General features: G+C 45.1%; 1 protein-coding gene across 1 annotated transcript in view; it reads left to right on the top strand.

The window, feature by feature from the left end:
- Positions 1 to 249: 249 nt before the first annotated feature.
- The window catches only part of SPSB1 (splA/ryanodine receptor domain and SOCS box containing 1), a 30,191-nt gene continuing 2,805 nt past the window's right edge, over positions 250 to 27,635 (top strand). Inside the window, exons 1-2 of the mRNA XM_072354311.1 lie at positions 250 to 384; positions 23,003 to 23,831. Coding sequence (XP_072210412.1) covers positions 23,138 to 23,831 — 694 coding nt within the window. The 5' untranslated portion in view covers positions 250 to 384; positions 23,003 to 23,137. The remainder of the gene's footprint in view (positions 385 to 23,002; positions 23,832 to 27,635) is intronic.

Here is a 27,635-nt window from a genome sequence, read left to right as displayed (position 1 = left end):
CTTTTTCCCCCACAAAGAATGAAACAGAGCAGATGAAAGGCGGCTGTTCGGGCCGTTCTTCGTGCAGGGAGGGCTCCGAACGGCTCCCACCCCAACCTCCGCGGGGCCGCAGCGGAGCCCGCAGCCGCCCGCTGGGCAAACACGGCGGGGCCGCGGGCGGGGCAGCGGGCGGAGCCGTGCGAGGGGCGGGCACGGAGCGGGCGGTAGTTGGGCCATGTGACGCTCGGCGCCCCACTCGCCGCGTCTGGCGCCGGGAGGATCCGGGTGCTGCGGCTGCAGCCTGCCCGCCGCGGCGGGGGCGGAGGGACGGGCGCTCGGCGGGGCGGCCCCGCGAGCAGGACCCGGCGCGGCCGCTGCCATGGGCCGGCGGGCGCCCTGGGAACGGTAGGAGCCGATGGGGGCGAGCGGCGGGGGCTCGGCGGCCTTTCCCCGGGGCGGCGGCCGGCGGGCTCCGGGTCTGCGGCGGCCTCTCCTTCCATGCTTCCTTCCCCATCTTCTGGAGTGGGGCTTCTATCGCTGCCGTCCCGGCGGTGCGAGCTGCCAGAAATCCGAGCCGGCTCCAAGATAACAATGACTAGAAAAATGAACCAGACGCTGGGCTGAGTCCGGGCTTTGCGACCCACCGGTGCAGCTCGGCGTGACTCGGGCACCGTCTGCCCCCGAGCCTGACGTAGGGCCCGTCCTGGGGCTGCCGGGGTGCGGGTGGGCTGCGGGAACAGCAGGCGCGGCTGTGTGGGGTTTGTAGAATAAACACGGATAGTGGGGCTCAGACGATGACTTTAAGTAAGTTGGGCTCATTGAAGAAGCGGCGTTGTTTGTTCAGCGATTGTGGTTGCAATGCTGTGTTTGGTGGACTCCGGAGCACACCTTGCAGGGGTTAATTGACATGTCAGCTTTTTTTTTTGCTGCGTAAATATGTGTTGGTATAATGGGAGCCTACATAATCCTACAGCTAAATTACCTGGAGTGTTATTTTAAAGGGAGAGTAAAGTTGCCATAGCCTGGTGCAGATGCATGTGTCTGTTGTGCCTGCTGCCTGATGGAGAAGCAGGAAAGCTGTGACTGATGAGCAGCAGAGGCCGTGCCCGGTCAGAAATGTATGTGCTGAGCCATTGCTCCAGATAAGGAGGTTTACAGAATGATTACAAAGATGAAAGCTGCTGCCTTAGAGGAAGATCGGCTTTTCTTTCCCTGATAGTGATGCAGGATGAGTTTATGATCCTTTTGTCCCAGATGTGATCTTTTTCAGTGAAAGAGATCTGTTTATAGGATCAATAGAGTCAAAGTACCTATTCTTAGCTTAGGAAGAAGGCTGTTTCTGCAGTGAGTCGGTCGGGAAGCTACTAGGGCTGTGATGGAGCTGTGCTGCTGTTTACAAAGCAAGTGGCACTGTGAGAGGCACTTGACTGGCTTTGGAGCAGTCTTCCCTGGCCAACCGGCTGCTGGTGCGCCTGTCCCCTCCCCATTCATCAGCATGCCTGGCCTCCAGCCCTGCTGTGGCTCTCAGGGGTTCTGATGATGGATGTACAAAGCTGCAGTTTATTCTTCTCCCCCTTAGTTCTATTGAAGACAAGGGATGAACTTCAGCAGCGTATTCCTCTGGGGGGCATTGTGTTGTTGCTGTACATCAGCAGCAAGCTTTCATAGCCCCTATCCTGCTTTAGAGGTTACTGAATTGCACTGTAATGTGATTGGAGTTTGTTTGTAAACTTAACGTTAGATGTTTCAGAGATGTGGTTTTGTGTTCCAGGAACTGGCTAACTGAGATGTGCTGTGTTTGTGTGGAGTCAGATCCCTGCAGCTGGATACTGGATGTGGGAAATATGCCCTGCTTGCTGCTCTCTTCTCTCTCTGCCCCTCTATGTTTCCTTTCCTCAGAAAAAGTGACTGAAGTCTGCAAGGGCTGCTTGTCTCTTCTGATCTGTCCCGAGGGTTAATTAAAGAATCACGGAGCTAGCCAAATTAAAAACCTGTCAACAGTGACCTGGTCAGGACGTGGTGTATGCCAAGCTTTGTGAATGAGTGCAGACCACTGACAACCGATCTTCCAAGTTAGTGTTCTATTGGCAGAACATGGGATGTGGAGGGCAGTATGCTCTGTGGCTCTCTGATGTTCATGTTTCAGTCAGATCTCATGGCTGATGCCCCTGAATTGATGGAATTGGTTTTTGAAGGCCAGCTGAGGCTGGTAAGCTCTGATGCACCCATATGAGCTGTATTTACAGTTTTGGGCTGAAGCGTATATATATATATATATATAAAAGTATATATATGTGTGTGTGCATATGTATACACACACACACACACACACACACACTGATTCAGTCTGGAGTCAGAGCTTATGCTGACAAGGGGAGCAAGGATTAGCTGGGTTTGGCAGGGGCTATCAATGAGATGACCACAGCATGGCTATGCAGCAGTGCTCTGTTGGTGTAGCTTATTTTGCTGTCATGCAGAGGGAAGCTTCTGCTTGTATGAACTGGTAGTTATGGCAGCATTATAGCAGCACCTATAATAGACATGCATGGATTATACTAACAAGCTCTTGACTTTACCAAAGGCTGATACGCACAGCTGGCTGTGAAAACTTGTTGCTCTGCTTCTCCATGTTTGCAGACGTGTGTCAGGACTTAGCAAATTGAGCTGCTGGTACAAGATACAAGTTAGACACCAGTTGCTTTCAGGCGGAGATGTGTAATGCCTGCAGAATGCAAGTGAGTAAATGTCTGAGAGCCAAGGTTGCCAAACTGCGGTCACTGCTGCTTTGCTGGTGGTCACCATAGGATGGGTTGATGTCAAGGTGCTGACTCACTTCCAGTTACTGCACAGCTCTGAATAACAAAGATCTTACCCTGAGTTACTGCTCCATGTGAGTAACTGCAACAGCTGCCAGTGTTTCAATAAATAATTACTGGGGGTGAAGTTTGTGTGTATCTGTCCTTGGTGAGGAGGGGGTGTATGCTGGAGGGAAAAGTCAAACACTTAGTAGAGTGCAGGTATGAGGAAAACCTAGGTTAGTACTAGCTTCCAGGTACGTGGATGGGAATACTAAGCTGTATCACCTTTTCAATTAAAATAAGAATGGAGAAAGGATTGTTCATAGGCTATCAATTCTGTGCTGCGGGTAATGCCTTCGGAGCACCTGGGCTAGGATAAATCAGCATGCTGGGTGAAGCAGGAAATTCTCTTCTGGCTGATCATTGGGTTGGGTGAAGCAGGGCCATCCAGCTTTCTGGGTGGGAAGCTGAGTATGACAGGAGACCGAAGGAAATTAATCCTTGTGCATGGAAGGATGCCGTCCTGAGGGAATTACTGTGAAAAATAAGAGGGGACATTAAGTGTAAAACTTAAGTCTAATGTATGAACGATCAAAGCAGGTTTGGGGTTTGCTTTTTTAAAAACCGGAACCATGTCAAATCCAGGTGAGAGATGCAGCACCGAGATCTAGAACTTCAGTCTGTCATAATGCTGCGCTGCGCCACAAAAGAACACCTGCTTCTGGCACATGGGTAAGGTGTGATCTTCAGCAGTTCATGTTATTGATTTGTTCTAGGCACTCCCCAGCTGAGTTATTGCATTTCTTTCTTTAGTAAATGTGCAGATCTGCCTAATGCTGAGAATTGTTTGTTGTGGTAGTGAAAAAGAAGAGAAAAAGAAGTGCTGGAAAGTTTGGGTGGCAACAACACTGCTTGATATCACTGCAGTGTCCAAGGGAAGTCTTAATATTTGTTCTTGTTTATAAGGCTATCTGAAATTACCTCTGGCTCAAGCTGATCAGGTTTTTGACAGCTGTGTGTGCTTGTCTAGGCACACCAATTTGTTTCTGATAAAGACTCTCATAGTTTCATAGGGATTTAAAAGCCAGTGACTTTCTGAATAGTGGTTTATTAGCTAGTTAAATCTGCCCCGTCCCCTGAAATAGAGCTACGGTTTGATCTTGGAATAGACCTGCCTAAGGACTCTGGCAGCAGACTGAACTAGTATGGCATTGATCCTGAAGGGGCTCAGGAGTTACTGATGTTCCGAAGTTGCCCATCTGGAAACTGTGTGATCGAGGAATGTTCTTACACACAAACTGTGGCTTAAATCCCAGCTATGGGTGTTCTGTAGCTTTGGGGTGATGTGAGCTGCCTCAACTCTAGCATTTAAGGGAAGGAAATACAAGCAGACTTTCCCTGATAAGATGGATATGATGTAAGTTGGATGCTATCTGGAGGTCCACCCCCTGCATACAAAGGGGGTGAGTAACAGTACAGAGAGAACATCAGCTGAGCTGTGATTAATGTCCTGCTGTCAAGCTGAAGTGGAGTAAAACTGTCCTAGCCCTAAGGACTGGTACTGCAGGCTGCCTTTTCCCCCCTCTTTGGAAAGAATATGGAGAGAAGAGCAGTTCTTTAGCATGCTTACTGTGTTTGTGCTCTGGGCATAGACCACTGGCACAGACAGATGTATTTTTTTGTGGCATGTTGCCATGCCTGGGATGGGGCTTAAAGTCCAGAGCTTTCTAGGCCAGCTGGTGCTTGTAGCAGCCTGACAGTGTTGTGTGTGCCCCAGGGAGTGTGGTTCAGAGGGATGAGTGCAGGGCTGTGAGCCAGGGACAGCTGTAGGCTAATCCTTCCTATACATCTGGCTTGATGTGTGGCCTTCCTTCAGTCGCTCGGTGTTTTGCTTTAAGACTTTCAGAAAAGGAGGAAATAATGCTAACATTTTTCTTATCTGATCACCTTTGGATGGTTTCTAATGCCACATTTTGTTTAATGATATCTACCCTGTGGCTTGTCCGAGCAGTTGGAGCAGGAAAGATTTAGGATGCATGGGCTTATGACAGGGATGGGGGTGACTCACAATCTTTTCCCTGTTCACAGTGTAGGAGCACCACAGCTGAGAGGGTGCTGTAGGCTTTCTGTTGTTTGATTCATATGCTAGAAGAGTTGCCTCCTCCTGATAGTCTGCATTGTTTAAGCAGGAAGACTTCTTTTTGAATGAGCATCTTTCTGATCCTAACAGAAACAGTGACTTGCCCTGCCCTTACCTGTTCTTCTTAACCCTGGAGAATCTTGGTCACTAACCTCGTTCTCACTGACTTTAGGCTTTGCTTTTTCCTCTGCTAAAAAAAAATAATTGTGAAGATGGATTTTTCTCTTGTGTGCTGGAGTGTTGCTACTGTGTAACACTGAAGCTTTTAACCTGCAAAACCTCCCCTGGGAGGCAGAAGCTTTTTACATTTGCAGAAAGCGCAGCATGCAAACATCTGCCTGATTTCAAAGCAGGAGCAGCAACTTTTGACTTGCAAGAAGGTAGAGTCTGAGTACGGAGTTATGAAATATGGGCTTTTTCTTCAAGTCTAGGAGGGGAGTTTGATGAAGCTTGTAAATTGGAGCAGCTGCATAGATGTTAGCTTTAGAATGGTTGTTTTTGGATCACTGGTATGTTATCACATCAGGAATCTGTCCTGAGGAGACTGCGGATGGGACCTTGACACCATAAATGTACAAAGGCGCTTGGATGCACAAAAACTACAGAAACCATTTGATTGTAAAGAACATGAGCCACTGATGGTAAACAGCCAACAAAATCAAGCAGGGGCTAAGGCTAAGCTGCTCTCTACATGAGAGGACTGCATTAGTCTTTAGTTTTAACTCTTGGCAACTTCACTGTGGATGACTTCTGGTTTTAAGGACCTTTTGGAAGCTAAACTCTGTGTTATGCAGCAGTGTGAAACAAGTCTGGATTCCAGCTATGGTGTCTCAAGGCTTGAAATGTCCTGGAGCTGGGCTAAGTGCATTTCTCACTTAGACACTATGATTCTTTTTCATGTGGTGTTTCAGGATCTCTGTGTCTGCAGAGCTGTAGCAGGGTGGGCTGTGTGGCAGGGAAGCAAACAAAGGGCTGCTTCTTAGTGAAAAGGATAACGACTCTTGAAATACTTCCAGACAGTAGTCTTGGTCTGCACTATGGAGGAACTGGGATGCTGAGTACATGGTATGGAGGGGCTGCTGCTGCTGTGTTGTCAGCTGTTCTGTGTGAGACTATTTCAAGTCAATTTTTTCCATAGTTATTTAAAGGCTAAGCATACCGTTATTGAACTTGGGTGATGAGGGAGGGATTGCTTTGTCCTGTTCCAGTGTCAGGGTTCTGGTGTGTTGGAACCTGTAGCTTCAGGTGGTGCCCATGTGAAGAAACAGCTCCTAGTTTGTGGACCAGTTGGTTGCAGGGGGAGCTGAAACAGGAGAACCAGCACTGAGGAACTGTTGAGTAGTCACAGAAGGAATCCATTGATGCTTCTGCTGAAAAGATATTTGAGGACTGTATAGATTCAGAACAAAAACTGACTTGTCAAGGTATGGGCAGGCATTGCAGCTACTTGGACTGTCTGTTTTGGGGTTACTGATAGCCCTGAGCTGCTGCAGGTTGATGTGCTGTGGTGGTAGCTGGTAGCTTGCTGTCACAGCTGTGTGATAATGGCTTGAGGGCTTGACTTCCTTGCTGGATGTCCCACACAGTCTCACTACTAATGGTGTGGGGTGTTCCATTTGGCGTGTTGTGCACTTCTAGCTGGAACAAACTGGAGGTGGGTGGTGGGAGTGAATCAACCTGAACATTTCTTTTTGTGTGAGCCAAGGCATTGCTTTCCTCCCTACTCTATCACAGCTGTGTCTCTCTTGCAGCAAGGATCAGATGGACATAAGTGGTTTCAGCCTCAGATTTGGCTCTGGTATTGATTCAGGCACATGCATGTCTTTGATTTTGCTAGTGGAGCTTAGTTTGCAGCCTAAGAAGAAAAGGGCAGAAGGACTGCATACATGGCACTGACTCCAGCAGGATATTGCTGTAAGGTTAGGTATGTGGCATGCTGTCTTGCCAATGTTCAGCTGTTGCAAGCGTTTGTAGAAGTGAAAAAAAAAACCAAAGTCAGTTAATGTGATGTGAAGTGGCTGTGAGTTTGGGTAACAGTGAAAATCCAGGGGAGCGGGGCAAACCAACACAGTAATGTGCTACTGGTTGTCCATGTTGTGGGTTCGATTTGTTGCATGCTGGCATTTGGGAGGGAGGAAAAAAGGGGAAAGTATTACTCTTAGGGTTCTTAATATGAGCTCACTTAAGTGGTTAAGGTTCATCCTGGAATTTGGCAATACTGTCATGCTTTTATCTTTCTGAGTTTATCAGCTTCATGATATACTTGAGGACCAACAAACTGCTAAATAGCTCAACTTTCTGAATTCTCTGCTTGCAAGAAAAAGGTTCCGAAGGAACTCAGCTCTCCTGGAAGGTTCACTCTACACATTTCCTTATGTGCTTTTGATCCTCTGGGAGAGATGCCTGCCAAGTGACTGAAAAACGTTGCCTTCCAGTGAGATTGTTGGGGAGGGGCAGTTCCTGTGAAAGCACAGGTCTGATTCTGTACTTCTGGCAGGAATCACTTTAAAACTTTAGGCTTGGTATCTGAGCAATCGGATCGTTGCCCAGCATGTGGACCCTGAACTGGATTTGCAAGAGGCACAGCTTTGTGTGTCAACACTTCAAGTGGGAGGGGACATCTGATGAGAGTGAGCCTTGAAGGAGCGGTAGCCCACATCTATAGGCAGACGGATTGTGCAACTATCCTTGAGCTTGCTCCACAGCCAGAGCAGTACACAGCTTAACTAGAGGGAACTTGCCAAGTGTGCTGTCACTCCAGGATGGCAGGTATGTCCAGATGGAATTCCAGTGAATCTGCTGCATTAGTGAGTTTGTTAGGCTCAGAAGAGGACTTTGCTATTAGGTGTACTTATCTATGTACTTGCTGGTGTTTTCTCTAAGGATATCCTTTTTCTCCAGAAACGGGTTTGGTTGCAACTCACGAGGTGCCTTCAGTCTGCCCTTTACCGTGGGGTTGCACCGATGTTCTCTCCCCAGACAGGTGACTCTGTGTACAGGGGATCAGCTTTCTGCTGTGGGCACTATTACTGATGTGGGCAAACAGAAATTCCATCAACTGAACTTTGCTGTTGGGAAATAAGCCATGCCCCTTGACTAACTTGAGTAGAGAGAAGCAGGTTTGGGCTTTATGCCAGAGAGGTGACCTGCTTTCTGTTAGGTATCTAGAAACATAGAAGAGTGTGTTACGTGGCTTATCCTCAGTTGGACTTATAGGGGTTAAATGCAACAACACTTTTGTCAAGTTGGAGGATGACTGTTAATAGTTTCTCTGTCTGGGAAGAGACAAGAATTGAATAGCTCTTAGTTCTAAGTGGGAGGTAGTTTTTTTATGCAGGTAAAACCTTACTGAGCACTGGGGAGCTGAGTGTGCTTTAGATCATGCATTAAGAAGGATGACTAATCCTCCCTTTGTATTTGAGGCTGGAGAATTACTTTCTATCTAATGGTCATTAAGGTGAATGAGAAGGATGAGGTAGTACACCAGTATGTGTTTAGAGCAACGTTGCTCTTATGTTGTTGGGATTTGGCTCTTGTCAAACCTTCAGAAATAAAACTGCCAGCCTGTCTCAGTTTCAAGACTGTTCTTGAAAGAACCCTTGGCTCATGGGAATTTCTGTTTTGAGATGAAGTAGCAGAGCAGGAGGCCTGCCAGTGACTTCACTGCTGAAACAGCTTTCGTGCTAATCAAGTGTTCCACGTACTGTTAAATCTTGTTTTAGCACGGCTAAGCCACTCACAAAGCAAGCTGGTCATGGAAATCCAGTTTGATCCAGGGTTGTGGTGCTGGATGGGCATCAGGTGGAAGTCCTCTCTCTATCCCTGGGTAGACAAAGCAGAAGGCCCAGCAGGTGGCAGGACAGCGGTGATGAGGTGGCTTTTCAGGTTGCTGAATGTAACCCTTTTTGCCTTCATGTCTGATACAAAAGCTTGACAGTCTAGTTAGTGCATTGCTAGATGCCTTTAGCCAGGGTGAAGATTTCCGCGCCAGCTTTAAGTCCTAGGGTGGTATCCCCAAAGCGTTGGGATTATCGGCCAGGAACAGGTGTAGGATAAGTAGTTAATGGAATGAATTGACTGTAGAAATAATGTGGCGTGCTAAGTTTTGTCTGATGTGCAGCTTTTAAGGAATCAAAATACTGTTGGGTGTGGTGGCTTTACTTGATAATCTTCAGATATCCTGGACAGCATATGTTTATTCCATGTTTGGAAGGCTGTGGTGGACTGAACGGTGGGTGGCAGTGGCCGCCTTATTGCTCTTAAATTGGTGCTTGTATGCAGCAAATGTTTGTATGCAGCAAATGTTGGCTAAGCTGTGTGAACCAGCCAGCCTCCTCAGGAGTCAGAACTTCATTGGCAGCTGAAAAAGAGGTGAACGAACTTTGGCTGAGGCTGACCAGCCTTAGAAAGAAGGGAAGCTTAGAGATACTGAAGGGTTTAGTAGCTACATAATTGTTTCTCAAGAATTCTCGCTTGTTAAACTCTGAAAATTCAAGGCATCTTGTCTCTTTCCGCTTGCTCCTAGGTATACTGTGTTGTAAGAACAGATCTCTTGTTTCTTCCTCTTTATATACACTTCTTAAGGTCTTTTCATGTACTTCAAACTCAGTTTCCTAATTGGAAACTTTCCACTGATGTCATGGGAGCTTTCTGTGGCCCACATCAAATAGTTTGGTTCACCAGGAATTAAGTGACTGTACAAATGTTTATATTAAACACTTATTTAGAAGACATGTTGATTTATGAGGACCTATGATGTCTATGGTATGTTGGGAGGATAGGTTGACTGTACGGGCTTTTGTGTTGCCTTTGAACTGTAAAAAGTACCAGCAGCTGTTTAAAGCTCAGATAAGACAACTTATATCTAATGCACTTGCTCCATCACTGACTCTTGCAGTGTTTCTTATCTCTCACAATGGAGAGGTTTTTGAATATATAACCTTAATGGAAAAGACTCAGACAGCGATGTCTGGAATAGTCAGAGCAGAAAGCAGCCAGCTTAATTACAGGTACTGGAATTTCTGCTCTTGAGAGGAAACCCACAGTTTAGTCTGCTGAGAATCCCTAGGGAAGGAAGGAGGAGATGTTCACCATCTATGTTCTTCAAACTGTGCTTACTCAGGCTTCTGTGGTGGTGTCAGGGCACTTAAAAGGTAGAAAGAAAAGGGATAAATACTATCTTGGAATTTCCCTCCCAGTATAGCTCCGACATTGAGGACCATCATCAGAGGTGATTGTGCCTCTGAGATGGGCAATGGGGAAGTCTTCCATAAAGCTCAAACTGTGTTCAGTTACTCACTTTGCAGAGGGCAAAATACTTTTGAAATCTTAATGTTTTATCTGCATTACAGGAAGGGTAAGGCTGTAGGTATGGCTTTGATATCTGACATTGAGCTTATTGGTGGGCAGAAACTTTTCAGGCAAGGCATATGTAAATGTTTTTCTTTACTCTTTCCAGAAGTTACAATATTGGACTGTCGTCAGGCTAAAAATCAACTGAAAAGCCAAAAGCATCCATACATAAACTGAGACCTCTAGGACTTTGCTCGGCATTGGAAACATACTAACTGCTGGATCCCTAAAAGGGGATTCCATTTCCTTTACACACATTTTCCTTTCTGAAATGGCTTTGTAAAAGCTGTCATGGCTACTTCATTTTACAGGGCTTGTGCAAATAGGACTGTTCAGGAAAGTATCTTTGAGTTTGACCTAAGACTAAGGGACAAATTCCACTGCCAGCCCTCGAACAGCCCCTCAGGACACTAACTAGTAGTGAAGCAACTGTGCAGTGTTGTAGCTACATGTCTTAGTTGTGTTTCCCCCCACTCCCCAGTTGCTCTGTATTACTAGAACTGTTATTTCCAAGAATAAGTTGCTCTTGGGTATCTGGCCACCTACAAAGCATATGAATATATATATTATTGTCACCACAGTTTGTGTGATGTGCTTTAGCCCATTTCACTTTGTTTCTCTGGTTTCAAGTTTGATTTGTCTAGTTGCACATTTACATGGGGACAAAACTTCAGGCAGCCAGAACAGCTTTCAGAAGTTCTGCTGTTATGTGAAACCTTGTGCAATTCAGGGTGATGTAAGAACCCAGCTGAAGCTTTTGGTAACCCTGCTTATCTCAAACAGTTGTAGTGATTTCCAAGGACCCTATCAAGTAATGGTGAAAGCAAAACATTGCATCACATTGAGACTGCCCAGCTGTAGCCTTCATTCAGATGTGCAGCGTCTCTTCTTAATTATGGTATGTCCCGGGTCAATTATATTTAAACACGGTCTAACCATGCCCTTCATTTTTTTTGGCTAATGACAAGGCAGAAATCTAGTGAGGCATCATCCCAGAATGCTCTGCTTTGGGGAGTTTGTGTAAGTTCCAGTAAAGCTGGCAGTGTGAGCTGTCTCTTGTGTAATCTGTCTGCCAGGAGTATCCTCTTAGCTCAGCACTTTATTGAGAGTGGTTGTGGGCTGGTTCGTTGCTTGTGTGCATGGTTGCCTTTCTGAGCACACTGATGGAGTGGTTTGCTAAATGTTGACAAATACATCAGCACTAGTTTGCATATTTATCTGGCTATCTCTGAATTATTGCTCACATAAACAGTTTGAATTGCATAGCTTCTGGTTGCCACCAGGAGTGAGGATAGCACATCAGTTCCAGAGAATGGAAATGAATTGAGTCAGGCTGAGTGCACTGTGTTGGCTTCTCCTTTTTGCTTGATTATTCCAAACATTTTAAAGGTTAGATAGAAACATAGGTTTCCATGTTAGCTTTAAAGGTAACCAGTGAAAGGATGAAGATCAGCCAAGGGTTTCTGCAAGGGCACTGATGAAATTGAAACCAATGTGTACGCATGGTAGCCAAATGCAGGCAGCCAAAGTATACACGTAGCATTTAGATTTTGTAAGTCATATGGTGGATCCATGTTTAATAGATAGTTTTTGAGCGATATGCTTGCTCCTTGTACTGTTGTTTTGTCTGGTCCCTTATGGGTGCTTGCATCAAGCCTTTATAGGTGAAGCTTTTCGCTGCTTAAAAAGTAGAGGAAAAAAGGCAAGAAAGCCTTTTCCCCACCAAAAACGTCAGGATGGCAGGTCATGAGTCTTTGTAAGAGGTGCTTGGAGGGACTTGTCTCAGAGATACTTCGGCCAGAAGAACAAAGTGTTTAGATGTGCCTCCCTCTTTCAGCGGTGTGAACAGGACATGTGCTCTCACTCGGTTACTTTGCAATGGAAGCCCATTGTACAACACCAGGTGACTGCACTTCCTCTTGGCTTTTCCATGCATGGAAGGCTGCTGTTCTCTGCCCTACTGTATGAACTGCCAGTAAATCTGATTAAAGGTTACGGAGATGCAGAGCACAGTTGGATGCACTTCTGTGATGAACCTCAGTGCCTCTGTGTTGCTGGTACAGGTCTGGACTTGAGCACAGTATCCAAAAATTAGTATTATATAACAAACTCATGGTGATCCTGACTTGACTTTTTGCAGAGAACAGACAGTTCTAGGCAGACAAGAAATGCCAATGCTTTTTTTCCTTTCTTTTCTGGCTGTATTGCAAACCATTTATGCCAAAACATTCTGGAGGCGTTCTGCCATGGTGTGACTCTGCTTCCTTTCTGCTGAGGGAGATCCCTAGGAAACTGCTTTCATTCTGGAGGCTTGGAAAGGAAGAGAGAATTGAAAGCCGTGGTGGGGGGATGTTGTGGACTTGAACAAGCCAAGGTGCTTGATTACACTGGGTAGCAGGTTTAGATTTGTCTGGACTCTTTACCTCATCTGGCTGTTTCAGTGGTTGGAGAAGAAAAATTGCATCTTCCGGTTATGTTGTTGGATTTAAAATGGGTTCTTCCATGGCTTTTATTGCATTTTAAGGCTTGTTGTTGTTCCCAGGTCAAACTTGAATAGAAAACATAAGACTGCTGCCAGCTTTCTGTCACAGACACCTTTTATCTTGCATTCATCTCTTCCAAGCAGATTCTGCTTTCATTTCTTCTACTTCTTGCTACAAGACTGAAATTAATATTCCTTTGATGTCGAGGGAGAAATGGTATTTCAAAGCAAAGTATCTAGTGATCTTTGATAATAGAACTGTTTTTTATATTGAAGTTAAATCTGCATTCCTCCTATGAAACTAATCTGAACGATGGAAGTTCCTTGCTTGGGGACATCACTGGCTGTTCTGTTTGGGTTATGAGGTACAGGTGAAGCTGAGCTCATCACCCTGGGAAATAGGGAATATAGTGCATGGGAAATAGGCAGACACTGGTGTGATGCAGTGTTCCTGCAGGTTGTCCTCTTCCCAGCTGATAAGATGCAGTGCATGGTTTCATATTGCAAGAGTGGCAGCCATGTAGCTCAAGGTGGAGCACAGCAGAGGAAAGGAACTGAGGAGAACAAGTCTTCAGACACTTTGTTGTGGTATTGAAGCAATCCATAGCTGCTAGCCAGACAGCCTTCTTCCCAGTCCACCCTGCCCTCCTAGCCTTCCTGCCTTCAAAGACTCGCACTGAGCATGAGGTTTGTGTGAACATCCAGCTTTTGGCTTTCATCTTTTCCACTTAAAAAGATGAGTTCTGTTCCTGTAAGGTGGAGCACTTCCTAAAGGGTGATGTGGCTGAACTGCATGCATGGGAGTATTGTTTCCAAGGGGTGTGCTGACCCTCGCAGGGAAGGCCACTGATGGATAAGTCTGAGCCACAGGGCTGTTCATGGAGCAGGTGGCTCAGGGAAATGGAGAATTCCAAAATTTAAGCTCTGACTGGCTTGGCGAGCAGTCAGGATGTAGAAAAAATGATTGGCTGCCTTTATGTGCCATGTTACAGGAGCTGTCTGATACAGCATAGGCCCATACTAAGTACAGGTTAGTCAAGAGTAGAGACTGGGGGATAATCCAAACATTTCTGGAGCTGAACTGCAAAAGGCATTCTTTTTGCAAGTGAATGTGCTTTTTGCTGTCTGCCTCATCCAACTAAATCCTGCCAGACTTACTGACAGAGGCTGGGGAAAGCTTTGTTTCAGATAGTCAGATGCTGGAGACTGGACCAGCTTTCAACCTAAACTTAAAGAGGCTGGGGTAAATGTATGAACCTGTGCTTTGGATGCACGTGCAGGGGTGTTGACTTCTGAAAACATCCTTTGGCTAAGTGAATAGAACAGCTTTCTAAACAGTCTGTGAAAAAAGATCACTTCCTCAGTGACTCAACTGTCTCCTCTTGTGAGTTTTTTGTCTTCAGTAGCGACACCCTCACACTCCACAGACCTCAGGACAGGAAGGACCTGAATTTATAGTCTGAGTAAGCTGGGAAACATCTACTGGGTCTTCATACATCAGGATGTACCTTCATTCTTCTTTTTCAACACTTAACAAAGCCTAGGACGAAGTAATCTGAGTAAATAGTGTAGAGAAAGGCTGAGATTTTTCTGTGTGGCAAGGTAAGATGATAAAGACCGGTGAATACTTTAAATGTATGTTTAAATTGCTTAGTAATTCACTGTCGATTAAAAAGGCTGTACTTTATGTACTAAGATTTCTTTGACCTGGGGATTAACACTAAGCAAAGCCTGAAACTAGCTGATTAAACAGGAATGACTTGAACAGGGAGGAGGATATATAATGCAAAGTGTAAAATTTCTCACCACAAAGAGAATAAACCATTGGAGCAGGTTGTCCATGGGTTGTGCAGTCTCTATTTGTGAAGGTTTATCAGAGTAAGCCGGATAAAGCTCTGAGTAAACTTGTCCAACTCTGCTTTGAGGAAGAGATTGAACTGGAGACCTCTGGAGGTCCTTCTCACCCTGGATTGTTTAATGATTCTATGTGAGCATCTTGTGTAGTACTGTCAGAAGACAGCTGATTTTTGTAAATGAATGCTGTCTTATTAGCTGACAGACAGCAGGACTTAAATGTACAGCCAGGCTGTAACTTGTGATTTTTGGTTGCTTGTTTCCCAGAAGGAAGATAGTCAAAAAAGCTTTCATAATTGATTGCTGGCCTATAAATCACACAAACAGATAAATTACTTTTTTCATTTTTAGCATCACCGCTGCTTTAAATCTCTCATTAAAGACTTCTATGAAATGAAACTTTCTTGTGACTTTGAAATAAGGCTACAAGAGAGCTGCAAATGGAAGTTTAATGCTGATTTTGTTTAAGCTGCTCTCATCCTACAGCACTGTATATCCAGTCACGGTGAGTCCTTTTTGCACTGACAGTATACAAGGTGCTGATTTCACTGTCTTTAGCGTGCTGCTCCGTCCTCTTTCATTTTGCAGTGTTCTGTTTGTGGTGCTATAGGAACCTAATGCAGAGCAGAGATCCATTGTTGGTATGGGCTGAGTTTTTTTTTGCTCCTCGGGGCCCAAATGTCAGTTTTCTATAGTGCTGACGAGCAGTACCAGTCACTTGCACAACTTCCCCTTTAGTATAGTTGTATTAGATGTAGATGTGTACTGAAGCTTCAGACACAATCAGCCTATTTGAGAGCAACAGGCTGAGTAATCTAGTGCTTGGCAGCTGCTCTGCTGTGGGGATTTTTGCTTTACTGCTAGCACTGCTTGTGACACCTTTAAATGAAAAGAGGAAGGAGGAGGCTGTAGCTGGGCAACATTAATATTGAAATAGCTCAAGCTGCAGATGGTTTTCCTATGAGAAAAGAATCCTGCTGGCCTGTGCATGGCTACAGACTGAACTGACTGTGTTGCTTTTAGGAGTGAGGCTTGAAACCCTTATAACATGCTGTATATTATATTTTTCAAGTCATGTATTTGAATAGTTCTTTTGTTGACAGGAATTCTTAAGTTTATGTGATACAATACAGTGAGGTTTAACTTGTCAGTCATAGCAAGCTAGTGATCCATGTTGCTTTCCCTGTTCCTTCAAACACCACATATTTGAGAAGGGCTTTGTAAAAATCTGCTTCTGGGTTAAGGATAGATAGAATAGGAGGCTGACCTCCCCTGGACTTGGAGAGGATAGCACAAGATGCAGCTGTACAAGTTGATCTGCTCTTTCCTGCTGTTGCTTAGGAAGGCAGGAGAAAGATGGAGAGTTCTGGTAAACGACTGCTGGGACCTTTAACGTAGATTTCTTTTAACAGGGCTGCTGCTAGCATTAAACCATGGCGTGATCCCTTATTAACTCAGCTCAAGGGGAAAGGAGAGCCTTGTAACTAGATTGTCTTATTGCTTTGTTTTGTCCTGTCTTGCAGTCTTAGCAGAAAAGAGCTTCTAGTACAGGAATGGGAATTTTCAACAGAGGTAGAAACATTGAGCTTTGTTCTTCTGACTCACTGTTCTCTTCCACGTTTTCATTCATTCGCATTTTCTAATCAGTAGATGTTTAAGTGGGTGTGAAGGCTGGGCAGTGAGTTGTGTAGAGCATAAACTAGTAAATGGGGAAGTAACTGCAAGCATGGAGTTCTGCATAAGAAGGTGTCCCATTATGGATTAGGTGGACTTCTTTAATGCAAATAGCTCTGTACATAAACATCTGCTGTCTACAACTAGTGGTCCAGTTGTGGAGGAAATGCTTTTCTAAATGCAGCTTATGTAGGGGTGTTACAGCTTCAGTGCCAGAGGGAAAGAGAAAGAAACATGAGGCAGGAATGCCCTCTTGGCCAGGTGCTGACTTTATACTTTGAATACCAGTGCTAAACAGATGATTACTCCATCCATTGAATGTCTTCTGGGAGGTAGTGCAAGCCAAAATAATTGTTTGCTTTACTAGAATTCATGATCAGTGGAAGACTTTGAGACTTGGTTTGAGCAGCTATCGAACCTACAGGTCCTGAAGAAGAGCTCTTAAATACTTCCCTGCTGGTTGAATTAGTACTTGGCTGTCTTGGAGCTGCTAAGTTCTTAGTATGTTCTCTAAGGGCAGTGTTATATTGTATCTGAACAGAAGCCTCGGAATAATCCTTGGTTATAGAAGGGTTTTGCTGGGTTTGTTTGTTTTAAAAGGGGGGGTGCTCTTTAACTTGAAGACAATGTGGCAATAGAAAGGAGTTGGTTGCTAAGGAAGAGGGAAATTGTAAGACAAGTACTGTTAGACAGTGTGCTTGGTAGTTCAGTCCCACAAACTAGTCTTTCAAGTGCAACTTGTTTATAAAACTGGAGCTTTCTGTGCTTGCTGTGTGCCAAACAGATTTGAACCTTACTGGGATGGGAGGCATCCCATGGAAGCACCGCTTGTTTACATGCAGAGTCTCAATAACATAAGAAAAAGTGACCGAGGTGGTCAGACAGGTTCAAAAGTGTAAGAAAGGTGATCCTTTGGGGGTGGTGAGAGAGTCATGTGGTCTGCCTTCCTGCTAGCTGTACGACTGGTTTGCCATAGTCTGCAAACAGATCAGAGCTGTCTCTTGAGGGCATGCAAGGAAATTGGAACTGTGAAAAGCCTGTGTGTTGTGCAGGCGATTTCTGCTTTTGGAATCTGTGCTAGCCTAGTTTTTCTCCTTGGAATAAGCTCTCCCAAGACTCCAAGACACTAGTGCTTTCCCTTAAGGCAGAGACTAGAGTGAATCAATGTGGAAGCAGTGTTCAATACAGCTCTACCAGAAATCTTTTATCTAAATATAAGGAAATCCCATCCCCACAGAATGTATTCTTGGCACAAGCAGAAGAATCGCTTGTCTGATAGATCTTGGCTGAAGGTGACACTAGAATGTCTTATATCTGACCAATGGTGGCCAGTGAGATGATAACATGGTATGCAGGAATTGTCTTGCCTGGTCTGTATAGTATTTGATCTGGTACTTCTGAGTTCTCTAAATGGGTATCTACATGCTGAAACATTGGAGGGCAAGTCGCTCAGACAAGTGCCTCGGTGCTTCAGGTGGTAACAGCTTATGCTACAGAATGACTGTGCTGATGGCTAATGTGTGCAGAGCACTTGGAGCAGGAATCCAGCTGAGCATAAGAGCACAATAACTGCAGTAACTTTGTAGTTTTTCTCCAGGCTTTCATCTGTGGTAGCTGCATTGCTTTGTAACCTTGCTGCCCTGTGCCTTCCTCAGAGGAAGAAGAGCTGTGTGGGTTTTTCTATTTCTATAAAAACCATATGCAGGTGTTGTCCTCACTCAGATATAACTGCCAAGCCACAGCTCTTATGCTGTTTCATCCAAAAGAATCAGTCTCCAAAAGTGCAGTACTATGGCTCAAAGCTGAACTCACTGCATCTGATCTTAAGCAGCAGCAACGTATCTCTACAGCCTGTCCACATCATGTGTGTTAAAAATGAGGAATGTCTGCAGTCCACTTGCATGTATTGCTGACTTGAGAGCTGCAGAGAGATGGTTGTTAGGCTGCTGGCTGAGCTGACCATCATCTGAGCATATGCCAGTCTGTCCTGTGGCATCAAGCATGATTTACACATCGTTTAGATTAGTTCTACCTGGAACTGGAGTTCATCCAATCAGTTCCCTGTGTTTGTAACAGCTGTCTGTTAATACTTGCTGGAAACTGTAAGTTTGAAGCTGCTCCTGGAAAATAGCATTTCACCAGTTGGCTACAAACAGATACTCTCGACCAGCAGGATGTTGGAGAAGAGCAAAGGGGAGAGGTATAAAGAAGGTCACTTAATGCAGCTGCAGATGTGGGACATGGGAAGGGACTCTGGCTATGTTTCTCAGCCCTTGGCTAAGATGTAGTGCTGTCAGTTGTGTGGGATGGTGAACTCAGGACTCCATCCTGTTTTACAAGGAAAGAGCTCAAGTCACTGGCTTTCTGTTCAGTCAGCCCCTGATCACTGTGTATTTTACCATGGCTTCTCTACGGTCCCAAGATCAACCAAGCTACACTTACTGTGACATGTCATACTGCTTATCCTATCATCCAGGTGCTTGTATGCCTGTGTGACAGTGTTCCACAAAGTTAGGGATGTTTGAAGTTCTACTGTGTACTAGCTTGCTGGGAAACCACTGCAAATTGCCTAACTCCTTTTATCGTGTCTGTTACAAGAGCATTACATAAAGTATTTCTAGCCAAAGTCTCACTGTCATGAGTTGAGCACAGTGTTTGCTCTGTAACTGCCCCCATCCATGAGTAAGAATGGAAAGGAAATGGACACATCATAAGACAAGGAGGTAAGAAGAAACTGCTGTCAGTAATGTGGAGGTCTGCAGCCAGCTTTGCTGCCTTTTGTCCTCAAAGGAAAGGCAGCTCTCCAGCCCAGTGTCTGTTGAGAAACAGTGCTGTCTGCAATACGCTGTTAATGGTAGCAGCACTGACAGTGACTTTCTGAATGGCTGGTACAAATACTTTGCCCTGTGTGGGCATGTGTGACTGCTAAGCTGCTTTGAAATTGAGCTGAAAATACGCACAGTACCTTGTTAAAATTCCTGTCACTTGGAGATATAGATACCTGAGGTAACCTCCTACTATGTAATAAAACTTACAAGGAACAGCCTCTTGGCTTCGGATGAAGCAGTGAGGGCAGCTTGGGTAAGTGTTCTTTGGCTTACATACAGTGCATTGATAGCCTGGATTGCATTTGTTGTGTGCTTGGATGAGGTGAATGAGTCTGAGTGTTGACATAGATAGGAATGAAGTGAACTGGAGTGATAAGCAATGTTTTGAGTGTGGATGGCTTTATTTAATCTAGTTATGTGAAACCATGTCTTGAGATTTTCCCCTTGGGACCTTGGTGACATTAAGGAAGCAATTGAAGTTGATTTGATACCAGGAAACAATATCCTGTTGTGGATATCTAAGGCTGCTGTCTGCGTGGCGTCAGCATGGTTGTATTTGACTGTCAGCTTAAGGGGCCATGGGCACAGAGGATGTTTCTGCTTTGTTGTATGGAGGCTAACAGAAAAACTGAAAATGGCATGGGAATAAAAAAAGTGCCATGGGAATGGGCATATATTTATAAAGCAGAGCACAATTCCAGAGAGCCTGAGCTGTTGATATGATAGGTAAAAGTACTCTCAGTGCTTGCATTTGTACTTTAACCTCTAGTGTTCCAAAGTTTTGGAGTAGCTGAATCCATAGTGTATCCTTTCATTTATGGCTGGCTGCATCTCATGTCAAGATAACGGAGCGTTAATCCATTAGTTAGGAAGGTAAGCATCTCTGTGTCCTGCTGAGGGAAAAGTGCCCATATTGTCTTGTGCATGAAGAAACATAATTGTGCCTGCTGACTGTAGGACAAGATGCCACTCTGCAGTTCTAGGCCATGTTAGTGCCAGTGATAGTGGAGCCAGCTCTGAGCAGACATGACTGTCTTGCCCTAATAAGGTGCCGTGCTGCACCTGAATTTTGGCATATGCTCCTACCAACTGCGTTTCAGTTGTCTCTGTTGTCTCTGACTGTGGTGATTCCCTTTGAGGTACAGCAGCCTTGAGAAAAATACAATAAAAGCTTACGTTGGCAGAAGGCAAAATAAATCATAAGGCACAAAGCTTTGTTTTGCTAATGGAAAGCACCAAATTGTATCCTCTTACTTCTCTTGAGCATTACGCTTCAGAATATTCTGCAGCAATACTCCTGCAGTCTGGCAGCCTGCTTTGTTTTGGTTGTTACTTCCTATACAGTGTTTTCACATGTACTGTACAGCTCTCAGGAAGTCTCTGCCTCTTCTCCTCCTGCCAATGTTTTGTTCCTTTATCCTAATCAATGTTCCAACAGCTGAACTTGCCTGTAGGCTTCCAAGTGTGCTGTAGCCAACACCTTGTTGACAGCCTTTGTCCATGTGCCATAGGCCTTGGGAATGCCAGATAATTCTTCTGGTTCTTTCTGCAGAACAACACATGAGTCATTTGCAGCAGCCTGACGGTTTTTTTCCCAGCCTAAGCAAATGAGTTGCACCGAAACATTTAAAAAGTTGTAGCATCCAGTCAACATTAATGTGCATCTACTTGGAAAGGGAAAACTCCCAACTGAGTGATTTTGGAAGTCTTATAATGGAGCTGGAGTCAGCTTTGAGGTGTGAAACTGAGGATTTGAGCTCATACAAGCATGTGGGCTTAAAGATGCCATGCATCTGAAGTCAGTGAATATTTTACAATTAGCTATACTACAGCTTAGTAGTGTTTGTTGGGGTGACAATTCTAAAGGACATCAAGGATTTTTCCTTTCTGCGGTTGACAAATGATAAGGGGGACAAGGAAAGGAAGAGGAGTCGTGTTTCTTTTTAAGAATTACCAGATCTGAGTGCACTGTTCCCATAGCATTCCCCAGAATAGCAGTAAGACACTGTGGGGAGGCTGATGAATTGATCCCTAACCTAGGGCATGCATAAACCTTCCCTGTTAACTTCTAGCTGAAGCCTTGCTGCTTATGTCCAGTAACCTTCTTTTTAAAGCAGACCTGATTCATGCTCCTTTTTCTATGCCAGATGAAGTCCTGGTTGTGAGTAAGTGTTGTGACTGTAGCTGGCAGCAGCCCCGAGTGATTGCCTCACTCCAGGAAATGTTAAAATAACACTTTTTTTTTTCTTAGAAAGCCAGTTTGCTCCCCTCCCACTTTTAATTCTCCTAATAGCTGCCCCCAGTTTGGCAGCTGCCTGACAGAGGGTTGTTTGTGCTGCCGAGTGAGAGCAGAGCCGCTCCAGTGGTTGCAGTGCTACAGTAGAGGTATGTGAAGTGAGCTAGGCAGGCGAGCTGGCTTCAGCTTTTTCGAGTTCTCTGAAATCTGGAAGGAAAACTGCTAAACTGTGAGAAGAATCTCGCTCCTCCCTGGGCTCTGCATCTCAGGCTGTGATTTTTTTATTATTATTTTTTTCTCCTGGAGAAGAGGAGCTGAAGCTGCTTGCTTGAGATGGGCCATATGGAGGTGTAACTGCTCTTAGCACTACAGCAGTCCAGTGGAGTCAACAGTTGCTGGAATGGTTGTTGCCTTACGCTGGATTCAGCAGGTTTTATCTGCTGCTTTGTACTTGCACAGTCAGGTCTTCAAGATACTTTGCAAAGCTGGAGTGGGGCTAAAGAGAACTCTCCTCCAACCTGTATCTATGGCTGTTCGGTCAGCTGATCCAGAGAAGGTTTGTAATTCTCCAAGTGGATAAACTCTCATTTTATTGCCCAACTCCTACCTTGTTTGATCACTGCTGTGAGGAGATGGTTTGTGTTCAGTGCTGTTTTTATTTATCTTTTGGAACTGTTTGAGCACTGAGGGAGGAATAAAAGCTATTTATGGCTGGATAACCCTGCCAGGTAATTCCTGTGTTTGCACATTTGGGGTATGCAGCCTTAACTTTTGGGGATGCTTGCACTGTAGGGGTTGCCCATTTTCCTCATTTACAAATGTTAGCCAGAAAAACCCTGGAATCATTGAATGTCTGTCAGATCTGGAAGCACCAGAGTACCTGCTAGGAGAATGCCAAGCACTTATCTTGTGTATTATGTGAATAAGTTATTTTGGACCCTGAGAAAAACATTGTAGGAACCAGGATTGTTTGTCGTATCTGTTCTATTTGCAAACCTTAACTGTGATCCTCTTCTTAAGCTGGAATGTGAATGTATCCATCCTGAAATGCAGCCTGCTTTCCTTTTCCTGTAATGGAAACTGCATTGTGAATGACTTGCTTTCTCATGAAGGCTAGTTTCAGCATCTAGAACTGCAGAGAACTCTTGTGACTTTTTGGCTCCTTCATGGATAGCCTTAGCTTGGAGAACAGTCCAGGAGTGCTGATCTCAGGCATTACTGCTCTCAATCTTCTGTTAGAGAAGAAATCCTTTGCTCAAATTCCCCAGCCTGGATAATGATGTAAAACTGGGGACAGTTGTAGACAGTCTGACCACAGATGAGCTCTCGAAGTTAATTGTGTGGTAGTGAGGAGCAATGCATTCTCTGAAGATGATGAGCTCCATTAGCTGAATCCATGTCTCCTTTAGACAAGGGAGGAGGAATTCAAGTGCCTTTCTGAAGAGGATATTAGTGACTTAGAAATGAAATAGACAGCCACTGTGCTGTCTCTGCTTTGCAGGGTAGACTGCTTAGGTGGTATGCACATTACCTTTGCTGGTGGAAAGGAAGGATGGATTGTCAAGATAAACAGGTTGAGACTGTGCTCTGTAAATGTTGCATGCAAGGCTGTGTGTGGTAGTGTTTAACTTGTCTCTTGTTTTTCTTTCCATCCATTAGGCAATACTGACTAGTGGACATCTTGACAAGGTCTCCGAGCAACGTTTCCTGTAGAGCTGAATGAAAGCAGAAGCAGCTGGGTGAATTGATGAGCTTGCCTTGGGAGTCTCTAAGTAGGCAAAATTGGAATCCACGATGGGTCAGAAGGTCACAGGTGGGATAAAGACTGTGGATATGAGGGACCCAGTATACAGACCATTGAAGCAGGAGCTCCACAGACTTGACTACAGCAAACCCACGCGTCTGGACTTGCTACTGGACATGCCTCCTGTATCGTATGAAGTCCAGTTATTGCATTCATGGAACAATGATGATCGCTCGCTGAATGTATTTGTGAAGGAGGATGACAAACTCATATTTCACCGGCATCCGGTGGCTCAGAGCACAGACGCTATCAGAGGCAAAGTGGGATACACACGAGGACTGCATGTGTGGCAGATAACATGGGCAATGCGGCAGCGAGGCACACATGCTGTGGTAGGGGTGGCAACAGCAGATGCCCCTTTGCATTCTGTAGGGTACACCACACTTGTAGGAAATAACCATGAATCATGGGGATGGGACCTTGGGCGCAACAGACTGTACCACGACGGCAAGAACCAGCCAAGTAAAACCTACCCTGCCTTCCTAGAACCAGATGAAACTTTCATTGTGCCGGATTCCTTCCTGGTGGTGCTGGACATGGATGATGGGACGCTGAGTTTCATTGTAGATGGGCAATATATGGGTGTTGCCTTTCGGGGACTTAAAGGGAAAAAGCTGTACCCAGTGGTAAGCGCAGTGTGGGGACACTGTGAAATAAGGATGCGCTACTTGAATGGACTTGACCGTGAGTATAATCTCTGTATTTGTTCTAGTGACTCAAATCTGTGTGCTACTTATGTGCAAGTTTACTACAACATCGTTGAGGGTTTTCACTTTCAAATTTCCAAATCCTTAATGGCAATTGAAATAGAGCTTGTGTGTCTGGGTAAGGTGTGCTGTTACTGATGCATTGCAGGGAGCAAGTGGAATTCAGCAAAGTGGTACAGTGAGAGAGGGTGATGGCAGTTGTTTATCTGGACTGACAAGCCTTTCTATACTGCTACCAAAATGTCAAAAAAAGGACATTTCTGATGATAGTTGCAATGTTTGCAGTGTAATCCTGGTGCTTCTTTACAGGGAGCAGTCTCTGAAGGACTGTTCTTGCAATGCCTTATGAAAGGACTTTGAAAATTCCCTGCAGGAAGGAGTGGGAAGATCGGTCCCTGTCTGAGGAAATGGGAATGTCTCATCTTTGAAGAAAGTAGCTTGCTTCTTTCATGGCAGGCTGTTCTCATTTGTAGTGTGGGGGCTGGATACTGTAGCCAGGCCAACTTGCATGCTAGGTCCTTTACTAATAGTAACATCAATCCCTTGCTCAGCTTAGTAATAGGTTTGGCTGCCCAAATGTGCTAAAGGTTTCCACTGGGCCTAGTTGTGACTGTGTCTTCTGGATAGGATGGAGGAGAGAGGTGAAGGAAGTGGATGAAAATCTGGATCTGTTGCTACTAAAATAAAAATCAGGTGGTACTGATAATGAAAATGGTGGTGTTTCCTCTGCATTTCAGAACAGCATGTGCCCAAAGACTGTAGCATACTGGGCTTTTATTTGTGCTCAGAATGTATTTGTTCTAATGCTGGGCCAGCAGTGGCAAGCTCCTAGTACTGGTGACATGAAGTGCAGCCAAGTGGCAGTGGGCACCAGAGAAGCCTTGTGAGAAAATTAGTGTACAGCCCACAAGTACTTTGAGAAATATGCTTAAACTCAGCAATGGAGGTACCAATACTGATACCTGCATATCTGATGTGTCCTGTCTTCGTGTGGGTGGAAAGCAGCACATCCTGGTCAGACCAAGAAGAAAGGGCTGTATAGCATCTCCTGCTGCTTAAATGCTTCTGTTAGACAACTATTTCTTCTTATTCAGTGGTATTATAGCTATTCACAGACACTTCAGAGGAAGTTACTTTAAGGAACTTGCAGAAGTCAAAGTAAGCATTTGCTTACTGTAGGGATGTTGAAAAACTGTCTTAATGCTCAGTAAAAGGTGTATTCTTTCCAAAATGTTTTTTTCCTTCCTGCAGTCAGCCTTCTTTCCATCAGCATTTTAGCAGATGAGCTTTTAGAGCAGGAGAGGCTGAATAACCCTGGAGAACTGCAGTCTTCTGAACTGAGAGCTCTCAGCAAAGCATTTTCTCACCAACAAAAAGAAAGAGCCTAGCTTATCCTGCCACAACAGCTTACAGAATGGCAGCAGCTCCAGTAACCAGGTTTTTGGGAGGGTCAAATCTAAAACTTGCAGCTCCTTTCAGAGCCAGCAAGTCTGTGGAGCTGTCTGTGCAGAACTGCACTTAACAGGGAAACAGCCACCTCCTGTATTGGATTTGGTTGTAATGTGCTCTCGGCATAGGAGTGAATCATGGGCATAAGGCCAGGAATGACAGGACGCTATTTTGGCACACACAGAAAGAAGGTGTCTGGCTCTAACCACTTCTCAGCGTTCAATAGCTGCACTGTGTCCAGCGATTGTAGTGCTTGTGAATGGAAGGTCAGATGTGTGTGCTTTCTCTTCTGGTCTATCTTTGCAAAGACTGGATTATCAGTGCAAACGAGATGAGGACAAAGTTCTTTTTCTTAATCTCTGTGGGAAGATGATCTTCTCAGCTTTTAAGACAGTTAAATGGGAATTATTTGTTAAATTGATGCCTGTCAGCTTTGAAAGTCCAGACCATTGTTCTCAATGGCCACTGTCCTCTGGCTAGACAATATCTCTGTCCCAGCTATCTCCATACGGAGCAAGAGGTGTTGGGACAGATTTGGAATCACAGAATCACAGAATCACAGAATTATAGGGGTTGGAAGGGACCTCTAGAGATCATCGAGTCCAACCCCCCTGCCAAAGCAGGCTGCCTACACCACGTCGCACAGGTAGGCGTCCAGGCGTGTCTTGAATATCTCCAGAGAAGGAGACTCCACCACCTCCCTGGGCAGCCTGTTCCAGTGCTCCGTCACCCTCACCGTAAAGAAGTTCTTGCGCACATTCGTGCGGAACTTCCTATGCTGGAGTTTCAGCCCGTTGCCCCTAGTCCTGTCCCCACGCACTACTGAAAAGAGACCAGCCTCGCCACTATAGCTCCCACACCCCAGGTATTTATAAACCTGGATCAAGTCCCCTCTCAGCCTTCTTTTCTCAAGGCTAAACAGACCCAGTTCCCTAAGTCTCTCCTCGTAGGGGAGATGGTCCAGGCCCTTCACCATCTTTGTGGCCCTCCGCTGGACTCTTTCCAAGAGATCCCTGTCTTTTTTGTACTGTATATAATAGAGTACATTTGTACTTCAGGGGGTACAGTTTTTAAGGGTAAGCTACACTGGCAAGTGTCAAAGGAGTGTTGCCAGTAATAAGTTTCTCTGGTAGTATCGCAGCCAGAACTGAGACGTGTAGTCCTGCTGTACAGAGAGACCTGTGCCTGCCAAAGAGGCAGCATGGATCTTGAAGTAGGTCATGAGTAGGCAAGAGCGGCAGTGCCTTGGGCTGAGTGTAGCTATGCTCTGCAGGAAGGCATTGAGCAGCCCTGGGGCTACTCTCCGGCATAGAACATGGGTGACAAACTGTAGGGCTTGGGAAGGAGCAGCACTGCCCTGACAGATTTGTTTGATTGCTTTCCACCCACCTATTTTTACAGAAGAGGTGTACTTAGAGAGGTATGATGCCTCGTTAATAATGCTTGAAGCATAAGGACAACTCTGGGGAACTGCTATAAACAAACAAAAAAAAAAAACCATTGTGCTGTGGCTTCTTCTGCAGAAGGTAGTAGCTTGTGATACTTCACATGGATTGACTGAGGGAAGTAAGGCATTGGTCCAGCTCTCTCTGCTAATGAGTGGAGATGGCCCAATTTGAGTGCAATTCCTGTTACCAAGTCTCTCTCTAGCAAGCAGGTTTGCTTTTTCAGGCTTGCCAAAAACTAAATCAATTGCTTTCTCTGTTGCTCACTTGAAATGTTTTTTTATGTGGAACAGTATGATTGTTTACTTTTTCCAATCAGGAGTGGTCTAATCAGAGACTACTGACAGCACTTCTATGTGAGCTTTCCAGTGTTAGTTGTTAACCTTGAATCTGAGAGGAAGGGATTTGTGTCCACCTTACTGACCTATTGGCTTCTGATAAGAAATACAGTAACGTGATCATGCTTAGAAAATCAACAGCAGAGAGACTAGGAAAGCTGAAAGCAGCTGCATGAACAATCAGATTAATTTGGGTTATAGTAGAAGCTGAAGCTGGTTGGCATCTATCAGAGTTTCTGAAAACTGCAGCTTCTCAGCCAACCTTATCCACAAAAATGCAAGTGTTTAGGTGTGTTTGGCCTAAGATGTCTCTAAGCTTTCTAATGCTGAGCACTCAGGCTATTAGAAGGATATCCAGTTGCCTACTTGGCTTAGGATGCCTTTGTTTTAGCTGTCTCTTGGGAGAGGAGGAACCCCCTCCCTTTGAGCAGTGTGCTGTGTGCAGGTGAGCTAGGACAGGTTTGGTTTCTCACAGCTTCTGTTGGTAATCTGTATATTCCCTTTGTGCAGCTGTGATGTGTTCACTCTGGCTCTGACCTCTGTCTCTTT

The sequence above is a fragment of the Excalfactoria chinensis genome, chromosome 20, assembly GCF_039878825.1.
Source record: "Excalfactoria chinensis isolate bCotChi1 chromosome 20, bCotChi1.hap2, whole genome shotgun sequence".
Taxonomy (NCBI): Eukaryota; Metazoa; Chordata; class Aves; order Galliformes; family Phasianidae; genus Excalfactoria; species Excalfactoria chinensis.
This window is presented reverse-complemented; position numbering and strand designations above follow the sequence as displayed.